Raw genomic sequence first — 27,929 nt, 5'->3', positions numbered from 1 at the left:
ATGCTCAAATAGAAGCTTCTGTCAGGGATTATTTCCCCAAATCCTGGACCACTTAAAGACCTCAAATTGAGGCTATTGTTCCAGAATGTGTCTGGAAAATTGGTCATAGCAAATCACTCTTGTATGACAGTTATTGAAAGAAAGAGAGAGCAGCTTATCTCACTTTTCTTTGCCTCTTAAAAATAGAGTTCTCTGTGTTTAAAGAAACAACCAATCAACCAAAAAAGCTCGAGTGGTATATCTCTCATTCTCCCTGTTTTGATCATAGTTTAGGCTGTTCTGCAAGGGGCATAGAAAACTATGTACCATGTTTAATCTAGTCAGTCATGTAACTGGTTTTGAATTTAGTGTGATGTAACTGTGCTTTCTTGATGATGTTTAAGACTGCTATTTTTACTTTTAAATTATTATATGTAAAACAGAAATAAATTAATTAATAAAGCATCTGAAGAAATTTATACAGAGGCAGCTGTATTAATATGGAGTTGTATATTAGGCAGAACACCAAGCTGTGTGGTGTGGTCAGCACATCTGAGGGACAGGATGCCATTCAAAGAGACTTAGAAAGGATTGAGCAGTGGACCCAGGTGAACCTTGTGGGGTTCAGCAAATCCAAGTGCAAGGTCTTGTACCTGCGTTCTGGCAAACCCTGCTATCAGTACAAGGTGGGGAATAGAGTACAGCTCTGCTGAAAAGGACTTGGGGGTACTGGTGGATGGGAAGCTGGACAGGAGCCAGCAGTGTGCCCTCGTAGCCCAGAAAGTATCCTGGGATGCATGAAAAGATGCATAATCAGCAAGCAGGTCAAAGTAGGTGATCCTGCCCCTCTGTGCAGATGAGATCTCACCTGAATTATTGTATCCAGATATGGAGTTGTCAGTACAGAAGAAAAAAAGGACCTGTTAGAGTGTATCCAGTGGAGGGCCACAGAAGTGATCCAGGGGATGGAACATCTCCCCTATGAAAACAGGCTGAAAGAACGGAGCTGCTTAGCCTGGAGAAAAGAAAAGGGATTTAAGAAAGAAATGGGCAGTCTCTTTAGCAGCATCTGCTGTGACAGGAAATGGCTTCAGACTAAAAGAGGCTTGGTTTAGATTGGATATAAAGAAGTTTTTTTACAATAAGGGTGCTGAGGCATTGGAATAGGGTGCCCAGAAAGATGGTGGATTCCCCATCCCTGGAGGCATTCAAGGTGAAGCTGGACCAGACTCTGAGCTGTAGGTGTCCCTTATTCATTTCAGGGGAGTTGGACTAGATAAGCTTTAAGGGTCTCTTCCAACTCAAACTATTCTATGAAAACCCAACAGTTAATGACCCATGAAAAACCGTGCTAATGTTTTTGCTGACTAAATGTTAGACTGACTGTCTATGCTGACTAAAAGTTAGAAGTTTTTCTAGCTCAGATTCCCATTTCAGAGAAATATTAAACTGAAAATAAAGTGAACATCAAATACCTCTTAAAAATGTGTTTTAGTAAAGCCCAGATATGTTGATAAGAGTAATGAATTTAAGCTAGCCTGCCAACTAGAAAGTGTCAGCCAAAAAAGAGAAGGCCACCTGCATCTCAGGAAGAGACTCATGAGCTCTGTTACAGGGAAGAATTGCAACAGATTCCTAGACAAGAAAAGATGGAAAGCAGAATAAAATTTTAATTGAGTGAAGGAAACACATTGTGAAGCATTGCCAGTGAAAGGCTCCAGACTACTTGAAATACTCTTTGTTTGATCAACGATATTACACGTGTTTAGGAACAAAGTCTGTTTGAATTATTTGGGAACAATATTTACTAATTCAGGGATCAATGCCTTTCTGAGAGTACATAAATTATTTAATACAGAGTAAGAAGTAACTTAGTGTGGAAGCAGCAGTATTTTTTAAGGAAAATGTATCTTCTCAGAGTTTTGAAGAGCTTTGGTGTTACAATTTAGAGCATTCTGCATTATGGTCATCTAGGACAAGATACGCATTTTGATATTATTTGTCCTCATTCTCTGTGGTATTGTTAACTAGTTTGCAATAATGAGCTGTATCCTGACATGGCTTTGAAAGGGAGCCCATGAATACACTCTGCATTTCATGTATGCATACTCGTGCTTTAAAAAGTAATATTCTAGTTAGTTTCAACTGAAAGTAAGTCACTACTTGTTGACTGAACAGCTTGATAAAGGAAATTTCCTTCCAATTTTGATTTAAAATGTCCATGAAAGTCAGAGAATAAAGTAGCAAATCACTCCTATATATATTAGATCTATTTTGAATCAGATGATTGTTGTTCTTCTGAGAAGTTAACCTCAGTTTAAGGATTTTGTGCCAAATATCCTTTGTTCTAAAGTGAGGGAAAATCTGTGATTCAGTGATTGTGCAGTGTTCTTGTAGCACACTTGAGGAGCCTGGCTATTTAGTCTACACTGTCAAACTCAGACATCAAAACTTGCTGAGCCCCTGTGTTCATTGTAATACTAGTCAAACCAGGATAGAAACTGTCTATTATATGTGCTCAATAATGGTTTCCTGATGAAGACATAGTGAGAGATGTAGAAGAGCTAGGAGGAAGAAGAGTGTGAAGCTGATTTTCCTACTAAATATGACTCTTGAATCAGCTGAAATTGTGCTCGATTCCTGCTTGCATCTTTTCACTTCCATGGTTCTTGATTTACAGCAAGAAAAACAAGCTGATGAGGAAAAGCGACGAAAAAAAGTGAAGTTCTGAAGTTCTGTAAATAGGCTTTCGCTGCCTTCCTTTTCCTTGTGCTGTACACTGCTCCCACAAATATCAAAATGCTTTGTCAGTAAGACCAGAAGTAGAACTGTTCACATGAATTGCTAAACTGTCCCATGCATTATGTTGGCATCCTGTCTATTGAAGTCTGAATTTTAAAATCATTTAACAAATGTTTGAAAAGTGAGAATTAGAAAGAGGGATTCGAGAGTGATAATCCTTTCGTGAATTATGATTTACAATCTTCTGTTAGAGACAATATGTACTGGTAAGTTAAAGATTTGTTTTATAAGCTGAAGTGTCATTTTGGATTTATTAATGGATTCATTGAAATTAAATGCAAAATTATTTTTTTTCTAATATGCTGTCCAAATAGAACATTTAATTCCACCTTCCTTCCCTCCTACCCCCGCAAAAAAGAAAAATGAAGTAAGAATAGAGAACACATAGATCAGAAAGAATTCTTGCTTTCTGTTTTACTGCTTTGCAACAAGCATAAAAACAAGCAGAACATGGAGCAAACTGAGTAATCAAGTACATTAGTTTTTATATTTGCAGGAGATGTCCTCAGTCAGCTGAAACTTTGCTCAAACCAACAAATCTGTCAAATAAAAAGGAGATTATAGCCTTGTGTCTCAGATGTAATAAAGTTTTGGATCAATATTAGAAATATGTTGGAACTATCTTTTCTATTATTTTAGGAAGTCAAAACAGTCTTCGTGCTGACATCATTTGAAGATAAAATATGATTTTGATCTGAAATGAGTATTGACTTAGAAGGGCAGAACAGAAACCAAAAAATCCCAAATAAATTGTGTGCCTTTCCCCTGCAATGAGCATGGGTTGTTTTAGATGAATCTAAAATGACGTATTTTTATTGGGTATTACTTTTGCCACTTTTTCTCAAATTGAATAAAATACCAGCTTTTTCCTTGTGAAATAAACATTAAAATTGTAGTGCTAACAGAAGGAACAGATTGTTTAGAAAGATTTGTATGCACACACATTTTTAAAATATCTTCTGCAGAAGAAAAGCTTCAGTACAGATTTAACTAGGTCTTTCTTTACTCAGAATCCGCACTGCACTCTGTGCCTGAGCATTGTATAAAGTATGTGTGTCAGCATCATCAGAAATCTGCTTTTATAATTACCAGTAATTCATCTGCGAACATTAATTGCTTAAAAGTGAGACAGCACCTAGCAAGGCCAGAGAAATCCAAGAATGCCACCACCCACCCCTGTCATCAGGTCAGTCTGTGCTCCTTCTGCCAGTGCTGGGAGCTGAGGACTTGCCAATTTTATGGATGCGCCACCTGCTGAAGTGCAGAGCTGGGGATCCATAAACTACTTTCAACCAGTGTTGCACTGTGTGCACTCATATCAGAGACTTCTTCTATGGCTGTGCCAGAAACTTCTCTAATTATGTCTAGAATCTGACAAAATGTGGATGTGCCAGTTTGAATCTGGGGTTTTGCTTTGGGTATGTGAAGGCATTTTCCCAGAATCTGCAAGATACTTCTCTGCAGTTTCCAGCTGAGGGTGTTTATTAGGAGTATCAAACTTAGCATCAAAGGGCACAAATTGTCCTTTAATAACTATACATAGCTGCAAAATAAAGAAGCACATTTTGCAGAACAGTTTCTGTGCAGTACATCAAATGGAGTGTATCTTAGCCATTTGGGCAGTGGAAAGAAAATGTGGTGGGAATTAAAGAGTGACCAGTATTACAGAACTGCTGTAGTTTTCTCACGATCTTTGTATCTAGTAGTAATATATGTTGATGGCAGAATGCTGAGAGAAAGAAAGCCTGAATTTAAGCTCTTTCTATTATTCAAGTATTCAGTTTACATTCCCTTCATCAGTTCAAGAAAATGAAAACCTGGCAAAACAGTGCAATGCCTGTAGATTCCATGCTAAGTAGAATCAAAATTTTGGAGATTAGGACTGTATTTGAGATCAATATACAGAAAAATGAGTTAGGAAAATGAAGACTAGGTAGTGCAAACTCTCTGGTTCCGCTATTTCATCAATGAAGTCTGTGTTTTGAATCATGAGTCAAATATTAATACTCAAAATGTTACCTTAAAAATATATATATATATATATATCCAGAAATGTATTTTGAAAAGCGTTATGCAATTAAGCAGTAAGACACAAGAAAATGTTTTAGTGTGAGAAGATATACAGCTCAAGGGCATTGTTACCTAGGAAGCTTGCTATCTTGCGATATCAAGACCTTTGCACAGTCTTACTGTGGTTAATAAAATAGCAACCTGGGTACTGAGAAGAATGAAGAATTAGCTATAGGAGGCAGCTACAAGAGTAGAGAAGAACTTGAATGCTGTCTAATATGAATATATGCTAACTTCCAATGTGTTAACCCGAGAAGAGTAGATAAAGTTTTTTTCAAAGAAATTTCCTCTAAGCTCCTCTGGCAGGCAGTGGTAGTCGGTTGTGATGAGAAATCAATTTACTTTATCTGCGTGCTTGGTATAGCAGATCATAAAGCATCATTCTCTGGCCTGTCAAAAAGGTGAGAACATCACAGAATAATAAAGCTCGTCCATCTTAGTTGTGTTTCAACCTTCTGCATCTGCTTAATTTAGAAGAATTATCCATTAAGAGCTTTCTGTGAAGCTTTATGCAGAAATCAGTTTTCTGCTGGAAAGTGTTTTCACAGCCAGACTGTTTCATAAGAATTTTCATGAGAATTTTTTTGATACTGTTATCTGGAAATACTGAAATACTGCGTTTTGATTTTATTGTTCTATTTCACTGTTAGAAGTTTTTCCTATGAGTCAGAAAGATGAAGATGAAGCACTCTGTTTGTTTTATACTAAAAAAAGATTTTGCCTCTGTTGAATTAAACATTTTGATAACATTAAAGTATTTTGGTATTTTTCATTTTGTGCAGAGTCTGATGTTTGATGTTGGGCTTCCAGTTCAGAATAAAATGAAGTTTGAGAACCTCAGAAGTTGATGCATGGTAGAAACTTTGGTGTTTAATGAGTTCTGCAGTCATTCACAAAGTATCCTTTTGATCATCAACTGGCACCTTGGCTGGGGAAACTCATAGGGTAACAGAGAAGGAAGGGGCTATATGAACAGCTGTGGAATGCTGGTTGTTAGAAAGTCTTCATTATCCATTTAAATTATCACATCAGAAATCTGATTGTAGGAGAGAGACTTTTCCAGTGTATTTAAATTGCACTTACTATAAAATATTTGCATGCTAAAATTCTTGAACAAGCTCTGAAACTCCGAACTGCAGGGTAGCTTTACCTTTGCCAGATCTTATGCCTTCTATGATGTGCTTGGCTTCCTGGGTATTGTCTCTACTAAGATTAGAGTATAACAACTTAAGCAGCATTCAAGTACTATTTTTGTGTATATTTTTGCTTGATATGCAGCAAGTTAACAGTGGGTGCTTCATCTTAAAGAACTGTGCACAGATCTGTAATTTTCCTCTGTTTTCTCAGTGCGCATTTGTTCTTCTTTGTAAAAGAACTTGTCTATCTTTGTTAGCTGACTTGCTAAAAAGAAGAAAATGTCAACTTAGAAATACATCTCTTATAAGCCAAGTTATATGATGATTCTAAACACAGAATGAGGAAAAAGAACTGAAACTTATAGATGTGTTAGTTATGATGAAATCTTGTAACTTTGTTTTCCTGGGTGATCCTGATTTCTTGATGCATACCATCAGAGGGGAGACTCATTACTATTATTAAAATATCAAAATCAAAGTTGTAGTGTTGAATCTATAAATATTTTTTAATATATGCACCTAAATTAATAATCAGTTTATTCTAAAAACATCTCAGTAGCGTATGAATAGATGAGTAATGCCTCCTGTTTATTTCCTGGGAAACTACAACAGATACAAAGAACACAGAAGCACTGTTTGATAAAGCAAATTCACAACTAGAAAATACTGTTTTTCAGCATAGCCACCACCATTAGCTATGCAGTTTTTGCCAGCAATGAATGAGCCTGCATTCTGTGCTCAGAAAAATCTGCACTAACAGTGGTGACCTCCTGTGGACACTGCTGATATGTACCACCCATTGCCTCACTGGTGTCACATCCACTGCTTGATCTTCATGAACATTCAGCAAGCATTGATGAATTTCAATGGGTGCCATTTTTTCCACATGGCGGAATTCAATTATACACCTGTGCTTCATATGTACTTGCATGTCAGATGTCATTTTGTCAGACTGCCCTTCTGCTGCAGTTTGTCACACTGCAACAAAATGTAATGGAATATTGGTGGGAAGGTTCTGCCTTTATTACCATACCACCATCTGCGTTTGATGTTGTGGGTCAACAAAATAAAATAGGAGGCATTACTTTCGGAGCAGAACTCATATATTGCAGCAGGTGTTTCTTAAAACTATGGAATGTGTATGTTCCCGAAATAAAGGTGACTCTTTACATAGTCAATAACAGATGAAAGCTAGTGAATTTAAGCTGAACAAAGACTTCTGACTCTTCCTGATTGGTTTGAATTGCTGCTGTGTTTGTGTGTTTTGTGACAAACTAACCATCTCTAGGTGGTGTGTTTTACTAGCTGTTAGTGTTTGGGACTTTCACATCCTGGAGAAATGAGTTTATAGGAATCGCATAAAGTTCATTAAGAACTGCAGAGTTCTGTGTGAGGGAGGGCACAGCCTCACGTGGTAGTACATGCTGGGCACCACCCAGCTGGAAGGCAGCATGGTAGGAAAGGACATCAAGCTGAAGATAAGCCAGCAAAGTGCCTTTGATGCAAAGGAGGCTGATTATTAAGAGTAGTTTTATCACTAGGTTGAGTGAGAGGATCCTTCTCCTCGTATCCTCTCAGGTGAGGTCACAACTGGAAGACTGGAGTCCAGTTCTGGACTCCTCAGTACAAAAGAGACATGGACATACTGGAGTGAATCCAATGAAGGTACTGGATTCCTATTTGTATTATGTTTTGTTGTTTTTTTTTTAACTGATCCTGCTTTGTTTTCCCAAGGTAAAAATATGCAATCCATTTCTGAGTCTGTAATCAATGATTAGGGAAAAAATGACCATCAACAATTTGAGATAAAATATGTGCAGGTCTCAATACCTGAAGAGGTAGACCAACATATAAAAAAATTACCATGTATGTATGGAAGGTGGGAAAAAGGGGAGCTGGCTTAGAGATGTCTGTAAATGCTTTTGTGCATGTTTTTCATTAAAAGGTTCTTACTCTTGAGAGTGTAAACAGCAAAGACTCAACAGGTGCTAAAAGTAGTATTGACGTCACTGCATACTGCTAGGCAACCATATGAACTTATTTTTTTTTCTCTGCATTTTGTGAATAAGAAAAAAAAAGAAACAGAGCTACAGCCTCATCCTCACAAAGAGCTTCTATACTCATGAGATTAAGTTGTAAAAGACACATTCTGTGTTCACAGTAGGGCACCATCCCTTCTCAGCTGTTTCATCTAAATGAAATAAAACATGAAAATGTTCACTAAAATAATATGAATAGAATCCATGCACCAGGACATACAGTTGTCTATTATACCAATATTTACGGGTAAATCCTTTCAATGCACTTAACTGTTCTTTCAATCCCCTGAATCCACAGCACATTATGGGTAACTATTATCTTTACTATAGAGGTAAATATCCCTCCTTAAAAGCAAACATTTACACCACAGACTAATGGTCGAACATTGTTCAGAAAATTTGTTGATTTTCTTTTTTCTTCCTCTGCTTGATAATAGGTGACTGAAAATGGCTCTCTCCTACTCTCTCACATGAACTTCCAATTACTCTCTGGAAGCCAATGGATTAATATGTCAAATGGTAGTTATGGACATAATGAATGTGAAGGGAAGGATGGGAGAAGCCAGGTGGATTTTGCAATGGTCATTATTTTGTCCAGACACTAAGAAACTTTCCTAAACCGGAGCCTTTCATGGTGGCTTCATAGTTGCTCTCAGAAGCTGATATTGCTGGAAAAGAAAATGCTTTGCTTCTAAGAGACATTTGTTTACATGTTACCAAGTTACTTGTAAAAGTAGAAAAACTGCTTTTCAATTCATGTAAAAATATTGAAGAGCTGGTAATAGATAGCGAGCTATGATTAATATCTCAGAAATGCTACTGTGAATGTCCCCAAGAAAACTCATAAGAGCAAGAATGAACTTAGTGAACTAAAATGTAGAGGGATTTATTTTCTGTAAGTCAGTTTGCTAAGTTTACTGTGATTTGAGGGAGCACAGGTTTTTGAAAAAGGTTGGCCTGTATGAGCATTCACCATGCTTCAATTTTCAAATTTAGATGAAATACTGCACTTGTTAGGGATGGTATGATTAAGGATATCTTAAACTCAAGAACTGTTGATTGTGTATTAAAATGATAGTTCATGTTTATTTAAATTTTTGATAAATATACACTGACAGATAAATCATGTTAGAGAATTTTGGCTGTCAGTACACATTACATTTCTTTAGGAATTATCTTGAAGAGATAATACATTTTGCCTTCATTGTAATAGAACAGCTGAAGTGCGTGTGTAGAGAACTACTCTGAAAAGAACCAAGAGATTTATATTGCTTTGAGAAAAGAGCCAGTCATATTTACTTCAGACAGGAGAGCAGTGCAGTTATTGATATTGAGAATGAATTAATTCATAATGCCTAAAAAAAGATGAAAGGCTGCAAATGAATTTAGTGGAAGTATCAATATCAGATTCACTTCTAACAGTTCATTCCGTGCTGTGTGATGTAAATGATTTTTACTACGCCAGGCACTTGAACATAATAAAGTCTTGAAACAATTCCATATTTTGGTAAAAGCTGAATGGGATTAGATTTTCAGCCAGACAAATGGTCCAAATGATAGGTACTTGCAATTGTAGTTCATTAATTTTTCTTTTTGAAAATGTAGCTGTGCAGCAGATATTTGATATGTAAACTCTGAGACACAACAGTATTAAAACAGCCATGGATCTAGAGGAAGCAGCACAAAACCATCCAATACAGTGTAATCAGAAACAGAAATTCATTTGAACTTCCTATAGTCTATTGAATGTTAAAATATTTCATATTTCAAGTAGAAAAAAAGGAGCCGTGAGCAAAATTTTACAGGGAATTGGAACTTGATGATCCTTGATGTCCCTTCCAACTCAAGGCATTCTGTGATTTTTTGATGTTTCTGGTGTGATGCTTGAGGATTGGGATTAAGTATGAATCTAAGTTTGAATCCTTCTGCTCAGTTTCAGCAAACTTTCTCATATCTTGTACTATGTACTTATTGCTATTACCTGATAAACAGCTGGTCTTCGCTGGATGTCATGAAATAGTGGGACATATGTGTTAAAAAAGCACTGGAAAAAAAAAAATAGATGACTACTTTGGCAAAACAAAGTATTGTAATCCCAAAATTTTGTAGCAGTTCATCATTAAATTTGTGTTTTGGGACTCTTTGTTATAGCTGATGCCCACACACTGAGTGCTATCTCTGAATGCAAGTATTCTATGTGGTCATTCTACCATAGCTTCTTTTTTATCATGAATGAAATTGTGCAATGTAAATATTTCTGTACCTGTGAGAATGAGCTAAAGAGCAAATTTTTAAGTTCTTTATAAGTTCTCCTGCTTGTATCAGGAGTTGCTGTTTAGCATCACTTTATGCTGTTGTAATTAGCATCATTATCTCTCCTCGAAGGATGTATTCTATTCAGCATATCTACGTAAAACAACTTGGTTAATTCAGTAAATATATGATTATCAAAAAGGTTTTTTTCAGCATCAGTTTTCTTTCTTAAGCATAGAGTAAGAGCATGAGTCACTGAAAGAGTGTTTTGAAATAGCAGTAACAAAAAAGCCCATTTCCAGACCAGCTGTATAAGTGAACTGTTGTGTGGGAGCTCTTGAAGGAATCACATTGATATTATTGCTGGGCAAATGTCAAAACAGTAAGTTGCCCTGTCTCCACCAGCTTTCTTCCTGCAGTCAGAATCACAAGACAAATGATGTATCGCTTATGTACGTACTTTCCACTACCCCTGAATGAGAACTTCAGGATTTTCTTCAGTGGATGTGAAGTGCCTAGTAAAAATTACATTGCTACCTCACTTCCTTCCATTGCCATCTGTGTGTGGGTGTCTTTTGGGGCAGTATGGCAAGAATTAGAAGAACCGTTTCAGATGGAAAATACGATATTTCTTAGACATTTGTAAGTGAAAATATGAAAAAAATACAGAATTGTTTGAAGCAATGGTGTACTGAAGATTTTTACAGTGTCTTTTTGTTGGACCTGAAAACGGTTTTTAACCACTATTTTCAAACTGCTAACATAAAAACAAGAAAGTAAAACTGCTTATTTTGTCAGGTATCTCAATCTCAGGCTGCTTTTACTGCGTTTTAGAGATTATTAATGTGCAACTTGAAGACTGTTACTGATGTGTATATGAAAGGAAGAAAATATTTGACTAATGATAACATGCACTTCAGGACAAAATGAGAGGTCAGATGCTGCAGTTTGTGATGACATCACTGCAGAAAGTTAGTAAAGTTGCTTTGGATAGTGATACTTCAATTTTATTTTATTTTTTTTACCAGTTGTATTGCTTTTCAAGACTTTATAATTGTGAAATCTGCAAAAGCAGCATAAATAATGTCTCCAACTGGTTATGTGTTGGTTTTTTTTTGTTCTTAAAAAATTCCAAAATTAAAAAAATATATATATTTAAGCAAGTAGAAGTTAAAGTGATTGAGAGTTAAAAACTGCAAATAGTAAAATTAGATTTCTTTACTCTTTATGCAATGAGCACCAACAATTTTTGAGAAGAAATATAAAATACGTGGAAATTTAATTTAGAGTGGTTGCCCCCATCTACATTCACTGCCCAAAATGATGGTGTCAATTCGTCTGCTCAAACAAACCCACTCCACCCCAACACCAGGTCTGCTCTGCAGCAGTAGAGCTCTGGGCTCTCACTCTAGTGTATCGCTTGTGTGGTGCTCACTTCCCCATAGATAGAAAGCAATTCAAATGACTAAAGTAATAAGTATATTTAGAAATTTCAGCTACTGCTGAATTAGTAGAAAGAAGAAAGAATTTAAATGTGCAGGGGAAAGCAAACCCAACCCAACCCCGTGCCTTCGTGATGCTTTCCTTTGTGGAGACCTCTGTCATAAAACTAGCAATAAAATATTCTTATTTTAGTTTGAAACTTGCTTGCTAATTAACAAAGAAGACTTAGGAGGTGATCAGTGTAATGTTAGGGTATCTCTTTACAGTGAACTCCAAAAATTTGTGCTTATTGATTTACCTATTTTCTGTAAAAAGTTGTTTTCAAGACACAGTGAAACATTTAACAAATTTAAAAGTAAAGCTAGATTAACCATTTACAGTAAACAGCGCTTTTCTTTCTTCAAAAATGTCTTATTCAGATGTAAAACATAGATATTAGCTGAATATTTAGAGTGAGAGTTCAAGCTAAGAACAGAGCCATTACTGTACCCCTTTTACATGTTATTTCAGGAATTGAAGGGGAACCTTACCATTTCTTTCTCTACATCTGAATGCTTTCCTTGGCAGGGTGCTTATATATTGGTGTGTGCTGTAGTGCTCCATCTGCTGTAGTCCACCTAGATGCTGTTCTTTCCATTAAAGAGGAGGATAGAAGGGACTCTATGGGCTCCACTCCCTCCATGAGTATTCTTCCCAGTAAGATAGTAAATTGCATCTGTTTTCTCCTGTTATCTCCAAAACTATTTAACATAAAAGTGTTACAGCTCCAGTAAAGCAATTAAAATAAATATAATTAAAATAAATAAATTAAAGCAATTAAAATTACAATAATGCCTGAGGACTGAGATGGAGACATTTGAGTTAATAAGCCTGGAGCTGCGTGTATCTGAGCAGATTTGGGTGAAGATTGTGTTTCAGGAAATATCAGAAGCAGCAGGCAGTAGGAGAAAAAAAAGTTTGTACTCCTGGCTGGTGGCTGGGCCCTTACCTGCACATGGGGTGCATGTGGTCTGAGAGAGATGGACAGAGGATTCATTAGAGTTTCGTTGTCTGTTGAGTTGTGCAGTGCACACTCATGTACAGAAGAATGCTAGACAGTTGCACATGGTGTTGGGAGGATTCCCCAGGAAGACTGATGCAAACCAGAGGGTAGGTTTTAGCTTGAGAGTTCCCAAACATAATGGGGGAAGGGCAATATGATGGGTTTCAGAATTCTCATCTTTTTCTCTCTTAGTATTACCCAAATGTCTTTATGTGTGTTTGAAAGTTTCCTCTCTCAGGACTGGTTGACAGGAGAATACGGATAGGTTGCAGTGATGAGAAAACTTTAAGTCACTTAGCTTTTAATCTCTTATCGTTATTTAAGATTTTTACATGCAGGAAATCAAGTAAGTCTCATTGATAATCCTCCTGGGCTCCTGCTGGTTGATTGGAGTGTACGTCAAGTACTTTAGAATTAAGGCTTTTTCTTTTTTCTGTTTGGTGATGAAGATTTCTCAAAAATAGATTTCTTCAAGGTGACCTTACGGTGTTCAGAATTTTACTTACATTTTCTAATTCTTTTTTTTTCACAGTTAGTTTTTACGTAGACGAAATTGTACATTTCTGCTGCCAAAAGAATATGCAAAATAGTCTTTCCATTATCTCTGTCATCTGAGCACTGATATTTCTTGGGAGTCAAACAAGATCATGTTGCTTTACAACGTATTGAAAGAAAGCATAAAAATTCCTTTACTGTCAGAATCTGTTCCGGGTTTTCAGAGCACAGTTTTTCTAAACAGCATCGTTCTTGTCTTGCAAATGTTTAGCATGAAGCAGGAATCTTCAGCAAGATGCTAATCGTTAGTGCTTATTATAACAGCTTTGAGATTACAGAGGTCCCATCTGTGGTTACTGGTATGTTGCCAATTAAGCACAGCCACAGTAATCTATAAAACAGCCACTTGTGGCGGTTGAAGAGATCTGACTAGAGGATGTCTTTTGAGAAACTTTAGAGGCAAATGTTGGTGGAACAACGCTGCAGTTCCTTTTGCTTGGAGAAAGCATGGTCCTGTTGGTATTTGTGGTTTAGAAGAAAGGGTGGGCACAGAGGCACAGCCCTGATTAGACTAGTTGCTCTTTTTGTGCTTATTGAACAGAATTTCTGTTCTGAAGCTTGGACATGGCGCAGGGTGTAACTGCAGAATTCACATTACCGGAATTTTTGATCAGCACTAGTAGTGTTTTTGTGTAGATATGGGAGCTAGGAGAGATTTTTCACATCTCATATTAGCTCTTTTGAATTAGCTGATTAGTTTTTTTTGCAATATGAAAGTAAATGGATTTTCCTCTTTGAAGCAGTGATTCAGTAACTGAACAATATCAAGAGATGTATTATTCTTCACATGTTTATGCTAGCCAGAAGAGCATATCTTTCTGTCATTTTTGGCTTGAGTGTTTTTGAGAATTGTTTGGAGCTTGAAATGAAATCGTCTGATTCAAAGCAATAAGATGATTCATTTGAGACTATTTCTGCAAATTCCTTAGTCAATATACACTAGAAAAGAAAAAAAAGAGAGAGAAAAATCCTCATAGCTTATTATATTGTTTTTAATCCAGAAAACTCTATTTTGTGTGTGTCTGTGTGCTGCAGTAGATATCATTAGAATAGTTTGTATTTTCTGTACAGTTAAGAGTATTATTAAAATATGACTTTTAAATCTACAACTACAAGCTTCCTTGAGGAGTAAAGGGACTACAGCAGATGTGTGGGACAACTTCAACTGTAATAAGTCAAAAGAGTAAGTTTATGCATTTGTTTTCATCAGTAATTTAAAAGAGAAAGTGGCAGAAATAGATGTGTGAAAGTTGAGATGCAAATTTCATTAATTAAACAGCTCTTTGATCAGTGATGTCTTTCTTCTATAAGCCAGCATATTTAAATAGTAAAGGTCAGTATGTTAAATATGTAAATGTAATCAGCAATGTATTCAAATTATTACAAATTCAGCTCTATTGCCACTTATGTTAGACCATGATACTGGTTTAAGTCTATGAATTTGTCTTCCAATAATCCAAAGGAAAAGAGAAAATAAAGGCTGTTAAATAAAAATTAAAGGTAGAAAGCATTTAAATTAATACAAAGAATTACAGTCAGCCATTTCTCTTCTCTCTCTCTCTCTTTTTTTTTTTTTTCCCCAATAATTGGAACACTTTTTACCAGCTTACATCACTCTAGGAACAAGGCAATGAAAGAATCCTTGAATTCATTTTTTTATTAGACTGAAATCCAGCTTAGCACTGACTGGAGCTGTAATTTAACATGAAATAACTCATTATTTCTTCAGGCATCACTGCAAACCTTAGAGAGGAGTCCCGACACCCTTTTGTTGTTTACTTTTCTATCCATAGCCCTACCAAGTGACTGATGTGAACCTTTTTGCTTACCAGTGATTCACATAAGGAAAAAATAATCTGAAAATAAACCAATATGGATGCAAGTATGGAAAAAATATATTTAGAACGTTAAGTGTATCAAAAGAGTTGGCAGTGAGAGTTGGCAGCCATTGCTTATTTTCTCTCAACCCTTCTGCAATAAAATATGTATGGTACTTGATTTCTTTTAGATGTATGCATGCAGAATTGATACACAAACTATACTTCTCAGAAAGAAAGAAAGAAACTGTAAAATATATTTATGGTGAAATAATTCAATGGTAACCTGTGCTTTGGTTTGTGACCATGAAAACTTGTAGAATGTAGATCATCTCCCATTCATCAGACACATTCTCACAGAGTCCAACTCCATCAAAGAGCAATTTATGTGAGTGGGTAAAGAGAAAGAAGTGCGAGTGCTGAGAAACTGATCTACATCCAGTTTCTGTTTCCAGTTTCTGAATAAATAGTGAGGACTACATTTGCACATGATTTTTTTTCAGTCGTGATCAAGGATTTTGAAGTGTGTGCCAACAACTAAATTTATTCTCGTGTAGTGTTTCTCCCACTGTGACAAAGCAACAATGTTGAAGAAAGAAACCAAAATTGCACGACCCTGGTTTTTTGACAAAAACAGTAAGCCAATAGAAAGGCAGTGATCTTACCTTATTAATTAGTAACAATCACATTGTCATAAATTTAGAAACTGATGCTTTGTGTGTAATGTTTATTAAACTTTCCCTACTGTAAGTTGGTCTCCAGGTTCCTGCAACTTGGTGTGAAGCCCTTCAGCAAACGCAGCTGCTGGACAAGCCCAGCCTCCTGGCTCTTACAGTACAGACGAAATTCTGCAATGATTAGCTTACCCTTGAGAGTTCAGATGACAAAAGCTTTCATGAAGATACAGTATTTGCTGGGTTGTCAGCAGCAAAATCCTTTCTTTTGGTATCAGGAATGCAGAAAACTTCCCAAACTTCCCATATACTTCATTATATGTAAATACTCTGAAGACTACAAGTGAAAAAAATGAATAGAATTTAGTCACAATACCTGGATGTTAGCAGTAATATATATTTTTGCATGATCAAACCTCTCTTCTTGTGAAATGATAGATCACTGTAGCTCAGTTAAGCTCCTCAGTGACCTCATGGCTTGTGATTCTGGTGCATTTTATTAGAATTTCAATGTTCCTCACATAAATGCAATTTGAATCTTTGAAATAATAGAACTTTTTAATATTAATTTGATTTTGCAGATCTAGTTACACCTTTTTCTTGTCAGATCAGGGGTTACATGGCTCATTGCATTGCAAAAAACAAATCTATAATTCCCGTTAATTTTGTTGGAGTTTAGAATCAACACCTTTTTTTAAATGTATTCTGTAGAAGCTTGTTTAAATTAAAGGTTCTGTTCTTGAAAGATAACTTAAGCATTGCCCTGGCGAATCCTTAAGATGTCGTGACAGCTTCAGTAACTGCTATTTTCAGACTGCTTCATTTAAAATTAATCACCAGTTGGCATATCAGCAGATATTTTATGTATTTTTGCTGCTTTCTTTTAAAAGGTGGAAAGTCTTTCATATTTGTTGACTTGGATAAGATCTTGTGAATTTTATTTCCTTGATCTGATGAGCTGCAAACATTTTCTAATGTTTTCTGAGGATTTTCCCCTGATAATGTTCAGTTGTATTTGATGCAGGAATTTGCACGAAAAGTGAGGGTTGTTGGATTTCAAAATTGAAATGGTGATTGGTCTGTAAGGTCTCTTATACATTAGAAATCTAAAAGCAAGCTTCCCCTTTAGCTGCCTCCCAGAAGTGAGACATGGAGAGCTGGGGAATTTCAGTTGGGAATCTCCTTAGAAAATGTTATTACAGAGTATTTGTTATTGTACATTACTAGTGACTGCCACCTTAATCAACTGACAAAAACTGAATATCTTTGTGATGTAACTTTCTTTTTTTTTTTTTTTTCATCTTTTGGATTTAAATCAAATGTAGCATTTACAGTCTGAATTTCAAACTACTTTACTTTCTCTTCTAAGTAGAGAATTGTAATTCCTCCTACTGAGCTGCTTTTCCTTCTAGTTAAAAAGATTTGTTTTAGGTAATGCCAAATTATAAAAAGGAAATATCTTAAAAAGCTCAAATTTTTTAGACGTTTTATCATCGGACAACATCATCAGGCATTCCAAGTACTCTCTTTCAACTTAGGAAAGCAAAAGTCCTGTTTTATTTCCTTCTTGGGAGGCTCATTTACCAAGATAATGCTTCTTTGCAATTTCTGTCCTCATCACTTTGATAGATCCTTGGTGATGAGGACTCAGGATTTAAAGTTGAAGATGTGTTATCATGTAAGAATTAGCTCTTGCTTAGAATTTACGAAGTCTGTAACCTTTTTCATCCTAATTCTTGGGTGTTTTCTTTAGATACGAAGTACAGTGTATGAAAATTGACATGAATTTACTGGTCACCCGATTTTCAAATCTGGGACTCTAGTGAAATACCGTTTTTGCTCAAAACATTTACCTGTTTTGCTGCTTTGTCCTTTTCTTGAGATAAGAAATTACAGTACTGCCCTCACTTTCAGAAACAAATTTGCATGATTAGTAAACTCTAGAAAAGGGAGATGTGAGTGAATGAAATCACATTATTGATTAGACACTTAAAATAACAGCTAAAAACACTCAGCTATTAAAGGTGGCACTTTTATTATTCTTTTTAGAAGTAGAGTTGCCCACAAGATCTCCCAAAGGAATATGGACTGGACTGATAAATTTCTCACTTGTGGTGTGATAAACTACTTGCAACTTTGCTTCACTTGAATGCCCTGCACAATAGAGAGAATATAAATGTAAATATTTACTGGCTTGAGCTTTTGTCATCAAAGTCATGCGGTTCAAATCATGGCAGTGTTCAAATGTGATAGCTGACTTAAACTGCTGTTCTGGCTTTTGGTACTTGGGAAATGGCTTCAGTACAAAATAATATATAGTGGTAGTGATCTTTCAGAAACAGATATTATAATTGTCAATCCTATTTCCCACTGTTATTTAGAAGACAGTGTAACATATGGAGGTGAAATTTCTGATGTGTAGATCACATACACAAATACAATGCCAGGAGCTGAGGACTAAGATTTGCAATATGTCACTGTAGGAAAGTGTTCGGAAGAGGTAAAGAGAAATGAAGCATTTTAAGTTGAGATCAAAAGTGGAAAATTTCTTCCCATAGGGTACCTGAGGAATTTGAAGGAAACAAAAGTTAAAAAAAAATTCTATGTTTTTTTTTCTAATGACTTTTTCCTCTGACCTTTGAGGGTTTAGGGAAATATTTAGGGCTGATTATTTCTCTGTTTAGCTGATGGAAATATATGCTTAGGCTTGCGACTGTGCCACTGAAATCTATGAAGTTTCCTCTTACACCAAGCTAAAATACATCCTCCAACATCAGCCTCATAAACTTCATATGAATAAAGATAGGAATGATATTTATAAACATACACAAAAATATAATATTTTGAGGTAGGAATAAGCATCTGAAACATTTTGTTTATGTCCAACACTAAGAGCATATAAAGGTAGACTGCTTCACTTAATGTAAATGTGTAAATGTGTAATTTTTTAATTAAGTGTAAATACTATGAGAAATTTTGCCACTGAAGTTTAATCTATCCAAATTTAGATGTAATAAAGTAATGAAAATATTTCTCTGGAGACAGTTGTAAAATCTCCTCAGTTTTCACTGCTGTATAATCAATTTAGTAATGTGTATGCACATGAAAACTTATATTAAAATCAGCTAGGCTTTCTAAAATACATGATAAATCTGTTCATTAAATATAATAAAATAGAAGCAACGAAATTTTATTTTCTGCAACTAAGAGAGTAAAAATAGATTTTCTTTCTTCTCTGAATTGGTTTATTAGTTCCTTGTATGCTTTGTCTTACAAAGATAAAAGAAAATTATGCACTCTTAGAAGTGCAGGAAGAAATCTGAGTCTTGAGAGTGATGGGGAAATCTGCAGATTCTAATATTTTATATTATTGCCTATTTGTGAGATTTTATTATTTTGACTTTTTCACATTGACATATGTTGATTTTGATTATCTTTTCACTTTTCAGAGTTTGTTTTTTTTTTTTTTTTTTTTTTTTTTTAAATGAAGTTATTATGTTCGCTTAGTAATGGATAAGGAAACTTAAAAATTGGACACGTCTCTCCTTTAGATTGCTTATCTGAAATGGAGACATGCTGCAATGCAGAGAACATGCACATCACCCCCAACTGTCTAGACTATATTTTCCCCTTAGGCCAGTTTTTGTTTTTAAAGTTGCTTAAATCATGAATGTCTTTTTTTGTCTGCCAAACTGCTTCATAATCTATTTTGGAATTTAGTATGTTCAGAGTGGTGAAGTCCAACTGCAGCTTGCAGTCTGAAAAATGAGACATCCTTCAGCGTGGCTTGGTACGAAAAGTGTGAAGTGTGATAGGAAGTGCACGTCCAAGAGAGAGTTAGAAAGCAGGAGGTAGAGTTGGAAGAATACTCGTAAAATACAACAAGGAGTCTGGTGTCAGAATTGTTAAGAGGACAGCAATAACGTATGGCCTTAAGAAAGTGAAAGAAACACAGTACAAAGAAATGGATGGGCAGTAAATGCAGGGATAAAGAAGTACGGAGTCTGGAGTTGTAAGGAAAGGGCTTCAACACTGCAGAAGAGTAACTTCTATCAAGAGCTAGAGATAAAAAGTCAGAAGGCTAAGCTGAACACAATAGAGGTCCTTAAGTGAGCTCATAATGGTACGTATTAGTACCAAGGAGGCCTTTTATCAGAGATGGCCTGCAGCATACAGTGTCATATATTCCAAAATCATCTGTATTGCATCTGTAAAAAATCATTATCCCAAAATTATCCGTATCTGTATTTATTTTTTCTAGGCTTTATTTTATCTAGGCTAATTTGGAATTAGGAAAGTAGGGAAACTATCATTCTGACTTCTAAAAGAGTGGTTTTAATGCAAATTCTGCAATAATATCTATTTAAACTATAGGCTATCATCTGACATTTCTGTGTTTTATGAGTCTTGACCTAAGGAAAGGAGGGAGTAGTATGTTTCTTTGGCCAAAGCTGTGGAGAAACTAAAAAGAAAAGAAAAGAAAAAAGTAATATAGTTGTCTGAGTGCAAAAGATAGATATTTCTTTTACATGTAGAATAAAACTAATAGATCTAGGGAATAGAAGAATAGGAAGAGAAAACTTATTAATCTAAAAATATCTATTTCTTTGTTCCTAGGTTCAGACATTGTTCAGTGGTTGACAAAGAACTTATCTATAGAAGATCCAGGTAATTAATTTTTTTTTAATATTAGAATATATATTTTATACATATTAGAAAATTCTAGATTACCTTTTTAAAGGATTGCATTCTGTTTGTCTTCTGTTGCAACGTGGAGACTGTGTTTCATCAGTGTAATTTCTGCAGAAAAAAAAACCATCATCAAGCTTCTGAAAATTTTGCTAAGAATCTGATGATTTTGGCTATGCATTTTGCTGGAGCACATACTGGGAAGCAAGAGGATGTCCAAGAAAATGAGTGCTTTAATTAGTAGAAAATTAATTTTCATTCTACTCTGTTAGGAATTGACTCATAGTTGTACTGAATAGTTTCATAAGCACATGATGTTTTCTTAACAGAATTTTGAATAGATCAATGAATAAATAAAATTAATAAAATGTGCTCTAGTGTTGCTAGGAAGAACTACGTTTGCATTTTTAAATTTAGATGCTTTTATAGTATCTTAAACTGAGAGTGAACTGCAAATAGTATCAGTGCTCAATGAACTGTCTTGGAATGTGGAAGTAAAGCTTTGGCTCCAAGTGTGCCACACTTTTCTTATATGGCCAGGTTCTGGCTCAGTCTTTGTGCATGTCTGATATTTATTTCCAGAAATGAATGTTTTCTAGTAGAAAATGTTGAATATCTGAAATAAAATTCTATGGAACTCCTGTTATATTTTCTTCAGGGGAAAGATAATCTTCTATCTTTAGAGCATAATCAAAAAAATTCCAATTTTTCCTGTTCCTTTTTCAGACTTTTGGGAGTGTAATTTCTATCTTCATTTGTTTTTTAATTTTAAACATGTTATCTGACGTATTAGAAATGAAGTTTAATCGTTGTGGAATTCAAGGAAAGAGTAAAATCACTGTGTTTAAAATTATAAATTGTAGGTGCATAAACTGTAGGTTTAAACTGTAGATGCATAATTCAATATCTCCAAACATGCAATTCACAAATTATCTAAATTATTACATCAAGGAGAATGCTAATTGCTGCCAGATTAGTATTACTTCCTACAGAGTGTTATATATTTGCTTCCTGAAGACAACGTGGAGGTCACTAGATACACAGCTGTGATACTGTGTTTTTCAGCTGTCAACTAAAAAACACGTACCTCTCTATTCTCATCAGTTTGAAAAATCACAATTGATACAGAAGCTCAACCTTTATTTGTCAAACCAGAATTGAAGTCCTATGATAGCTGTCATTCAGATTATCTGGTTGTTGTGAAACTTTACAATAGAAGAAACCTTAAACTCAATGGGAAACACGGTTTCCTGTGTTAATACTCAATTAAAATTAAACAAACACACGTGCGACTTGCATATATAACCATTTTAATGTAATTTTATCTGAGCTGTATTATGTCCCCTTGGATTGCAGGAGTGGAAACACTGTCCACAATAACACAAATGTCTTATTCATGTTGGTTCTAGTCCAGGGACTGGACAGACAAAATACAGCGTTCTGGAGCTGTCTGGCTGCAAGTCTTTGGAAGGCCAGCCATCACAAATGTTGCCTTGTGATAGCACTCAGAATTGCAGATAACAGTGAACCTCACAGATAGCAAGCAAGAGCTGTCCACAGGGCAAAGCTTCTGATAAAATTCTGGTTTGTAAAGTCTTCGAAGATTTTTGACTTTTTGTTCCGGTTCTAGACAAAACTGTCCAGGATTTCCTGTGCAAAAGCCCTAACCTTCTGAGGGCTGTTGTCAGCATAATTTGGATTTCCATTATCTTCTGTCTACTTTTCACCAATATGCCAGGGTTTTACTATGGCTCTCTTTTAAAATTACTCCTTAAAGTCATGTTACCAAGCTGTTGTGCAGTTTTCTGATGCAGAAATAAATAAGCCTTGTGTTTGCACTGAAAGTTATACTCTCCAACTAATTCTCATATCAGCAACATAATGTAGACCCTGGTTCACATACTTTAAGAGTATATTCTGTAATCTCTGGAAAAAATTAACAACTATTTATAATCCCTCCATGTCAATATGAACTACTCACATGAGCAAGGCATGCAAATTCTCAAACACATAGGCAGATTCTTCTTAGTAAATCAAAGAACTAATTAGAAGTGGTGCCTTTTTCTTTGTTTTGCACAGAGCATGTAAATACTGTAACATTAAATGGGAAGAAATCTGCTTTTTGGAAACTGGGAGAACAAAAGAGAGGAGGATATCTAGCAACATTTCCTTTCACTCTGATAATCAATGTAAAGCTAGTATCTGGAAACAGTAATTTCAACCCAAAAAAATGTTACAAGTGTAAATTGCCAGTAAAAACAAAACAAAACAAACAAACAAACAAAAACCCACCAAAACAAAAAAGCACATTTTTCCATAGTTGAAAAACAGTGTGTTGAAGATTTGTAAGATTTTGGCTTGCTACACTAAATCTCTGTCAAGAAAATAAACTAAGGATGATGGGTGGATTCTGCTAAATTATACCAGATTTGAAGTTATTTCAGTGGAGTAGAACAGAGCTTGTGCCCAGAATAGCTGTGTGCAGTGTACAGTTGCTATTATATTGTTTACTTTTCAGTATGTACTTTAAAAAAATGTTTGTGTTTCAGCCTAAAAATTATCTGTAAAATTTTAAGGAATGGAAATTATCTAAGTTATTTTTAATGTGAAGCTTAGCTCAGTCATAAAAATAAGCCTGACCTCAACCTGAAAAGAAGCAATTAACTGAGTTTATAGAATTGTAATGGCATGTGGTTTGGCACTTAGACATATGTTTGTTGAATTGGCCATTACAGGGTAAGTGCTGACTCTTCACTGCTGGTGCCAATTAATCTCAATGAAGAAAAGCTATTCCATTTTTCTACATTATATTTTTCTCTTTTTAAGTAACAATTAGTTCTGTGAAATGTACCAGGCTGACCACACTGGAGATTGAAATCCTTCCAGTCCGAAAATAGAACAATTAGGGTTAGTGAACTGTTTTAAAGATGTCTGCTGAAATTTCCCAGTCTCTACGTACTTGGCTATGTACTTGGTTCTTACATGCAATCAGTATCAGTTTTTGGTTTAACAAAGAATAATTAGTGTTTTCATAAAGACAGGTATGTTAAAACACACAATGAAATGTGTGTGAAACACACATGCATACACACTGAAATGAGTGTGAAACACTCATTTCATTCTTCCCATAGTCCATGAAGTATTTCTATATAGGTGCTCACAAAGAGTCTGTAGGAGTTGATAACAGTTAAGCCATCACCTTCTTTCTCCATAGTACCTTTACTTCAAAGTGTTGCATAGTTAATTTATTGGTATCTGCTAAGCCAATGGAAATTATTTGGCTGAAGGCAGATCATTTTTGGGTGGTTGCTGCAGTAGAGTTGCAGTATCAGTGGCCATGTAAACTGTGATCACTAACCCAGTACAAGAAAAAGGAACAATTTGGTAGGACAACATCTATTTGTTTCTTTTGCTTTTCCTTCTATTGTTTTGTATTTAAATCTCTCTCCAGCAGTAGCTGTGTTAATAATATCTTTGATAATGCACTCTGCTTGCTGTAAGAGTTAACAGAAAAGTATTAGGGTTTTTATTTGAGTGTATTTTATTTGATTGTATTTGAGTGTAGCTGGAAACCTATTTCTGCCCCTTTCTTGCATGCACGTGCAGGAAGGCAGCAGCAAAGAGCAACAAGTCATTGTAACCTGGGACACAGCACCAGCCAGCTGCAGGCATAGGAGTGTTTCCGTTTCCAGAGCTTGCTAAAGAAGAAAATAGCCTGTTAGGAAAAAAAGAACGGAGTGGAGAGATCATACTTTTGTTTGCAGTTTTTGCATTAATCAAAACACTGGTAATAAAACAAGTGTGAATTTGATCTGAGCTTGTCAGGTCCTGTAGCATTTAAATTAAATAATATCTGTAATTTTAGATGAACAGAAAGAAGGCAGGGAATAGAAAATGCCAACATTTACAGGCAGTGTTTTGTACCAATTGTATTAATATTGTGATGAAACTGTATAGGCCAGTTTTTCTTTAGGTTCGTGTAACATTTAGTAGTCTGTGATAGTCGATGGGCTAGTAGCCAATCCTTAGGATTCAGAGCTGAAATGGTAAAAGTTTGTTTGCAGCAGTGATTGTATTTCTCCAAAGCCCTAGGAAAGACCTTACAAATGGTGAACAAGGATGTATTGACAGTAATTTAATTGCCATTGGAGAAGTCAGACTTAAAGGATACCATTTCTTTCATGCTTTTCCACTAAAGGTTCTTCCATTTTGGTATAGCATATTACCCTGTGTAGAGTGCAACTCTCAGGAGCACACAGAGCAGTAGAAGTAACTCGGAATGAGCTTTCCCTCCTCTTATGTGCCAGGAAGAATTTAAAAATTGAAGTTAATAATAATAATAATAAACAGCATTTTATTTGTAATTCAAAAGGTAATATGAGCATTATTTCACTGAGGTTTTTCAGAGTCTTGGTGAACAAGGAGTAAGAAAGAGGTACTGAATAGAATACAAAGTACTAGAGTAGAAAAGTGAGTTTAAAGAAGATAGTCTGATAAAAGGCTAATGCTAAAACTATTACTAGATACTGAAAAATCAGTAAGCATTAATTTCAAGTAATTTCACTGAAAAGCGCTTCAGATTCTCTGTTGTACCAATTTAAGGAATCTATTTTATCCTTTCTGTCACAGAAAAAATTAGTCTATAAGAAATCTAAATTACTCGATTGAAATCTTTTTCCATCAAATTACCTCCAAAGTACACAGCTTCATCAAAAAGTGTTATGATGAAGCTATTATTTTATTATATGTAAAACTATATGTTGAAAACTGGTGCTGAGTTCTTCCAAAAGAATTCTTTTGGAATTGGAATTTCCAATTCTTTTAGAATTGAAAAATAAATCAGGCATTTTTTTAATTCCATGGTTTTCAATTGAAAATATTCCATGTACTTCTAGAAGAAGTGGCAGACTTAAACTGGGTATCTCCTTGTGGGTACTGTATGCATCACTTGATGTCATCATTCAGCATATTGAGCCAGTATCTCAGAGTAAGAAAATACATTGCTAGCCAATATTAATTTCTTTCTGACACATCAGATTATAGAATAACTAGCTTTGGATACCAAATGGTACTAATTTAAATGTTATGTGTTCTCCATCTTGTCTGCTTTTTTTGTAACTGCACATTACTAGCTGCCACTTTTTGCTTATTTAGCATGGTCAGAACCTGTTGCATTACTATCACTGTTAAAAACAATGAAATGTAGTTATCAACTTAGCTAAAGTCAAAAATACAACTGAAGAGTCATAAGAAAGGTATGTCCTTGTAAGAAGAATTCTGGTGCCTCTTAGAAATAAAGCTTATTCATTAATGAATTAAACAGTAATAATAGTCCTAATAAAATATTTGATTCTATTTTTACTGAAGTTACTAAGATTTTTTTGTGATTTTTTTTCCTGTTTTTCATTTTCCTTTTGAACCTTTGGGATCATACCAAGTTTTAAAGGTTTAAGAGGAAGAATATTTAGTGAATCCCAATTCGTGCTGGCATATTTAATTAAAAGTAGCTAAATAATTGTCTAGAGACTTCATTAGTTTTCTGCTTCCTTGTTTCCCGGAGAACTCTGTTGTATGGCAATGGAAAGCACAAGTAGGTGGAAGTGAGATTATATATCTGAACAACTTAATTAAATAAAAGTAGTTGAAGTTCTGTTTCATCTTGCCAGCAGCTGCTGCAACAATTTATAACCAAGTGAACAAAAATATTTTGATATTTCTTTATTTTATGACTTTTATATCTTTTATATCTTTTTTTTAATATCTGTCATTTGATGACTGAATGGTTAATGTAAGGCATTTTCTTGATTTTATTAGTTGTTCTTAAGTGGATTTTCAATTTTATCATGGCACATGTAGAGAAATGCAGCTGTTCACATAAGAGCAAAGTGAAGGTTCAAGGTTAAGTGAACTGCTGGGCACTCTCTTTTACGAAGCAAAAGACACTGCTTGCTATGTCAGCATTAATGGAAAAATATTCCTTTCTCTCTCTTGTTTTTCAGTATTCTCTTCTCTTATTTTCCTCATTTTCCACCTTTTACATTTTCATCTCCATGGTTTGTCCCCTAGTTCTACCAGTGTGTCTTCTGGTTCTTGTCTGCTAAAACCTGTTGGTTATTATTCACATTTTCTTCTTCATTTACATATTCTTTAATTTCAGTGGTTGCGTTTGGTCACATTCTCAAATTTCACATATTTTCACAGGAAAACAGACAAATTGAAGCTGAATAATCAACAGTTTAACTGTTCCATGTCCACTCTGATTTTGTAGCTGAAATCTCATTTGTCTTTGGAATACTGGAATCCACAAAGTAAAAATTTCAGTTCCCTCTAAAGCTGTAACTCAATATAGTTAAATAGAGCCCAACCATGAAATATCCTATTTATCTCAGCTATATATATAGAAATTATAACAAGTAATTTACATTTGTTTTTGAAAGATTGCTTCTTAATGTCTAATTTAAGGAAATTCTTTTGTAGACGAACTGGAAAACTTGACCAGCTTTAAAAACTTTTAACAGCTTTAAAACTTGTGGGGAAGCTTATGAGGAACTATGAATTGTGACATTTTTGCATATTGCAATTGTGGAATTATTTACATCTTCAAATGTAATCACTAGCATAACAAATAGCAAAGCAAAATAAAATAAAAAACTGCTTTGTCACAGTAACTGCTGTATCAATACATTTTGCTGAAAGTCTTTCAGGATAATAACAAATGGTTGATTTGTTCTTCATAAAAAAAGTTGAAACTAATATTTCTTGAGATAGCTTCATGCATTTGTCACTTCACTTAACAATATTTAAAGTAGTCTGGTTTGAAGAAATTAAGGATGGGGATTTACAGTTCCACGGTTAAACCTGACTTGAATTTTTTAATAATAGTAACTGCCACTATCATAATAAAACTCAATGTAGAAAAACTATCTAGAGAACTTTGACTGTAAAATTTCAGGGGTTTTAAAGTTCATGTTAACGAGCTTTTGCAAAATTTATGCTCTCAGTTAGTTGAAGCAGATCAAAACTTATGCCTACAGGAAACAGATTAAAGATAATTTAGCAATCCACGGTTTTTACCATAGTAGTGATGGCTGATGGCTGAGAATAAAGTAGAAATGGAACGATCTATTTAAGTTCCTACATGGTGCATTTAGAAGATATTCTGATATATCAAAGATATGGCCAGGAAAAACAATTAACTTGTTGAATATATTGCAATTTCACTTCTAATGTAAAAAGAAACCGCTCTCTAAGGTCATTTAAACATAATAATGATCACCAATAATACTTTTTTTTTTTTTTTTTTTTTTTTTTTTTAATTAGTAAGGCCAAAAACTTCTGCACAGCAAGAGAAAGTATAGTAATAATCCTAATTAGTTTATATCCAGTGCATACTCCAGAACAGCAGAGATTAAATGAATTTTGTACAACAA

The 27,929-nt window shown here is 34.9% G+C and overlaps 1 protein-coding gene across 3 annotated transcripts in view; it reads left to right on the top strand.

The window, feature by feature from the left end:
• The window catches only part of RGS7 (regulator of G protein signaling 7), a 212,264-nt gene that overhangs the window by 109,431 nt on the left and 74,904 nt on the right, over window positions 1-27,929 (top strand). For all 3 annotated transcript variants that reach the window (XM_042827133.1, XM_042827113.1, XM_042827103.1), the window contains exon 3: window positions 20,428-20,478. In XM_042827133.1, the coding sequence (XP_042683067.1) occupies window positions 20,428-20,478 (51 nt within the window). The remainder of the gene's footprint in view (window positions 1-20,427; window positions 20,479-27,929) is intronic.

The sequence above is a fragment of the Centrocercus urophasianus genome, unplaced genomic scaffold (genome assembly GCF_019232065.1).
Source record: "Centrocercus urophasianus isolate 14NV4802_14NV808 unplaced genomic scaffold, USGS_Curo_1.0 seq_10, whole genome shotgun sequence".
Classification (NCBI taxonomy): Eukaryota; Metazoa; Chordata; class Aves; order Galliformes; family Phasianidae; genus Centrocercus; species Centrocercus urophasianus.
The sequence above is the reverse complement of the archived record's forward strand: the minus strand, read 5'-3'. Positions and strand labels throughout refer to the sequence as shown.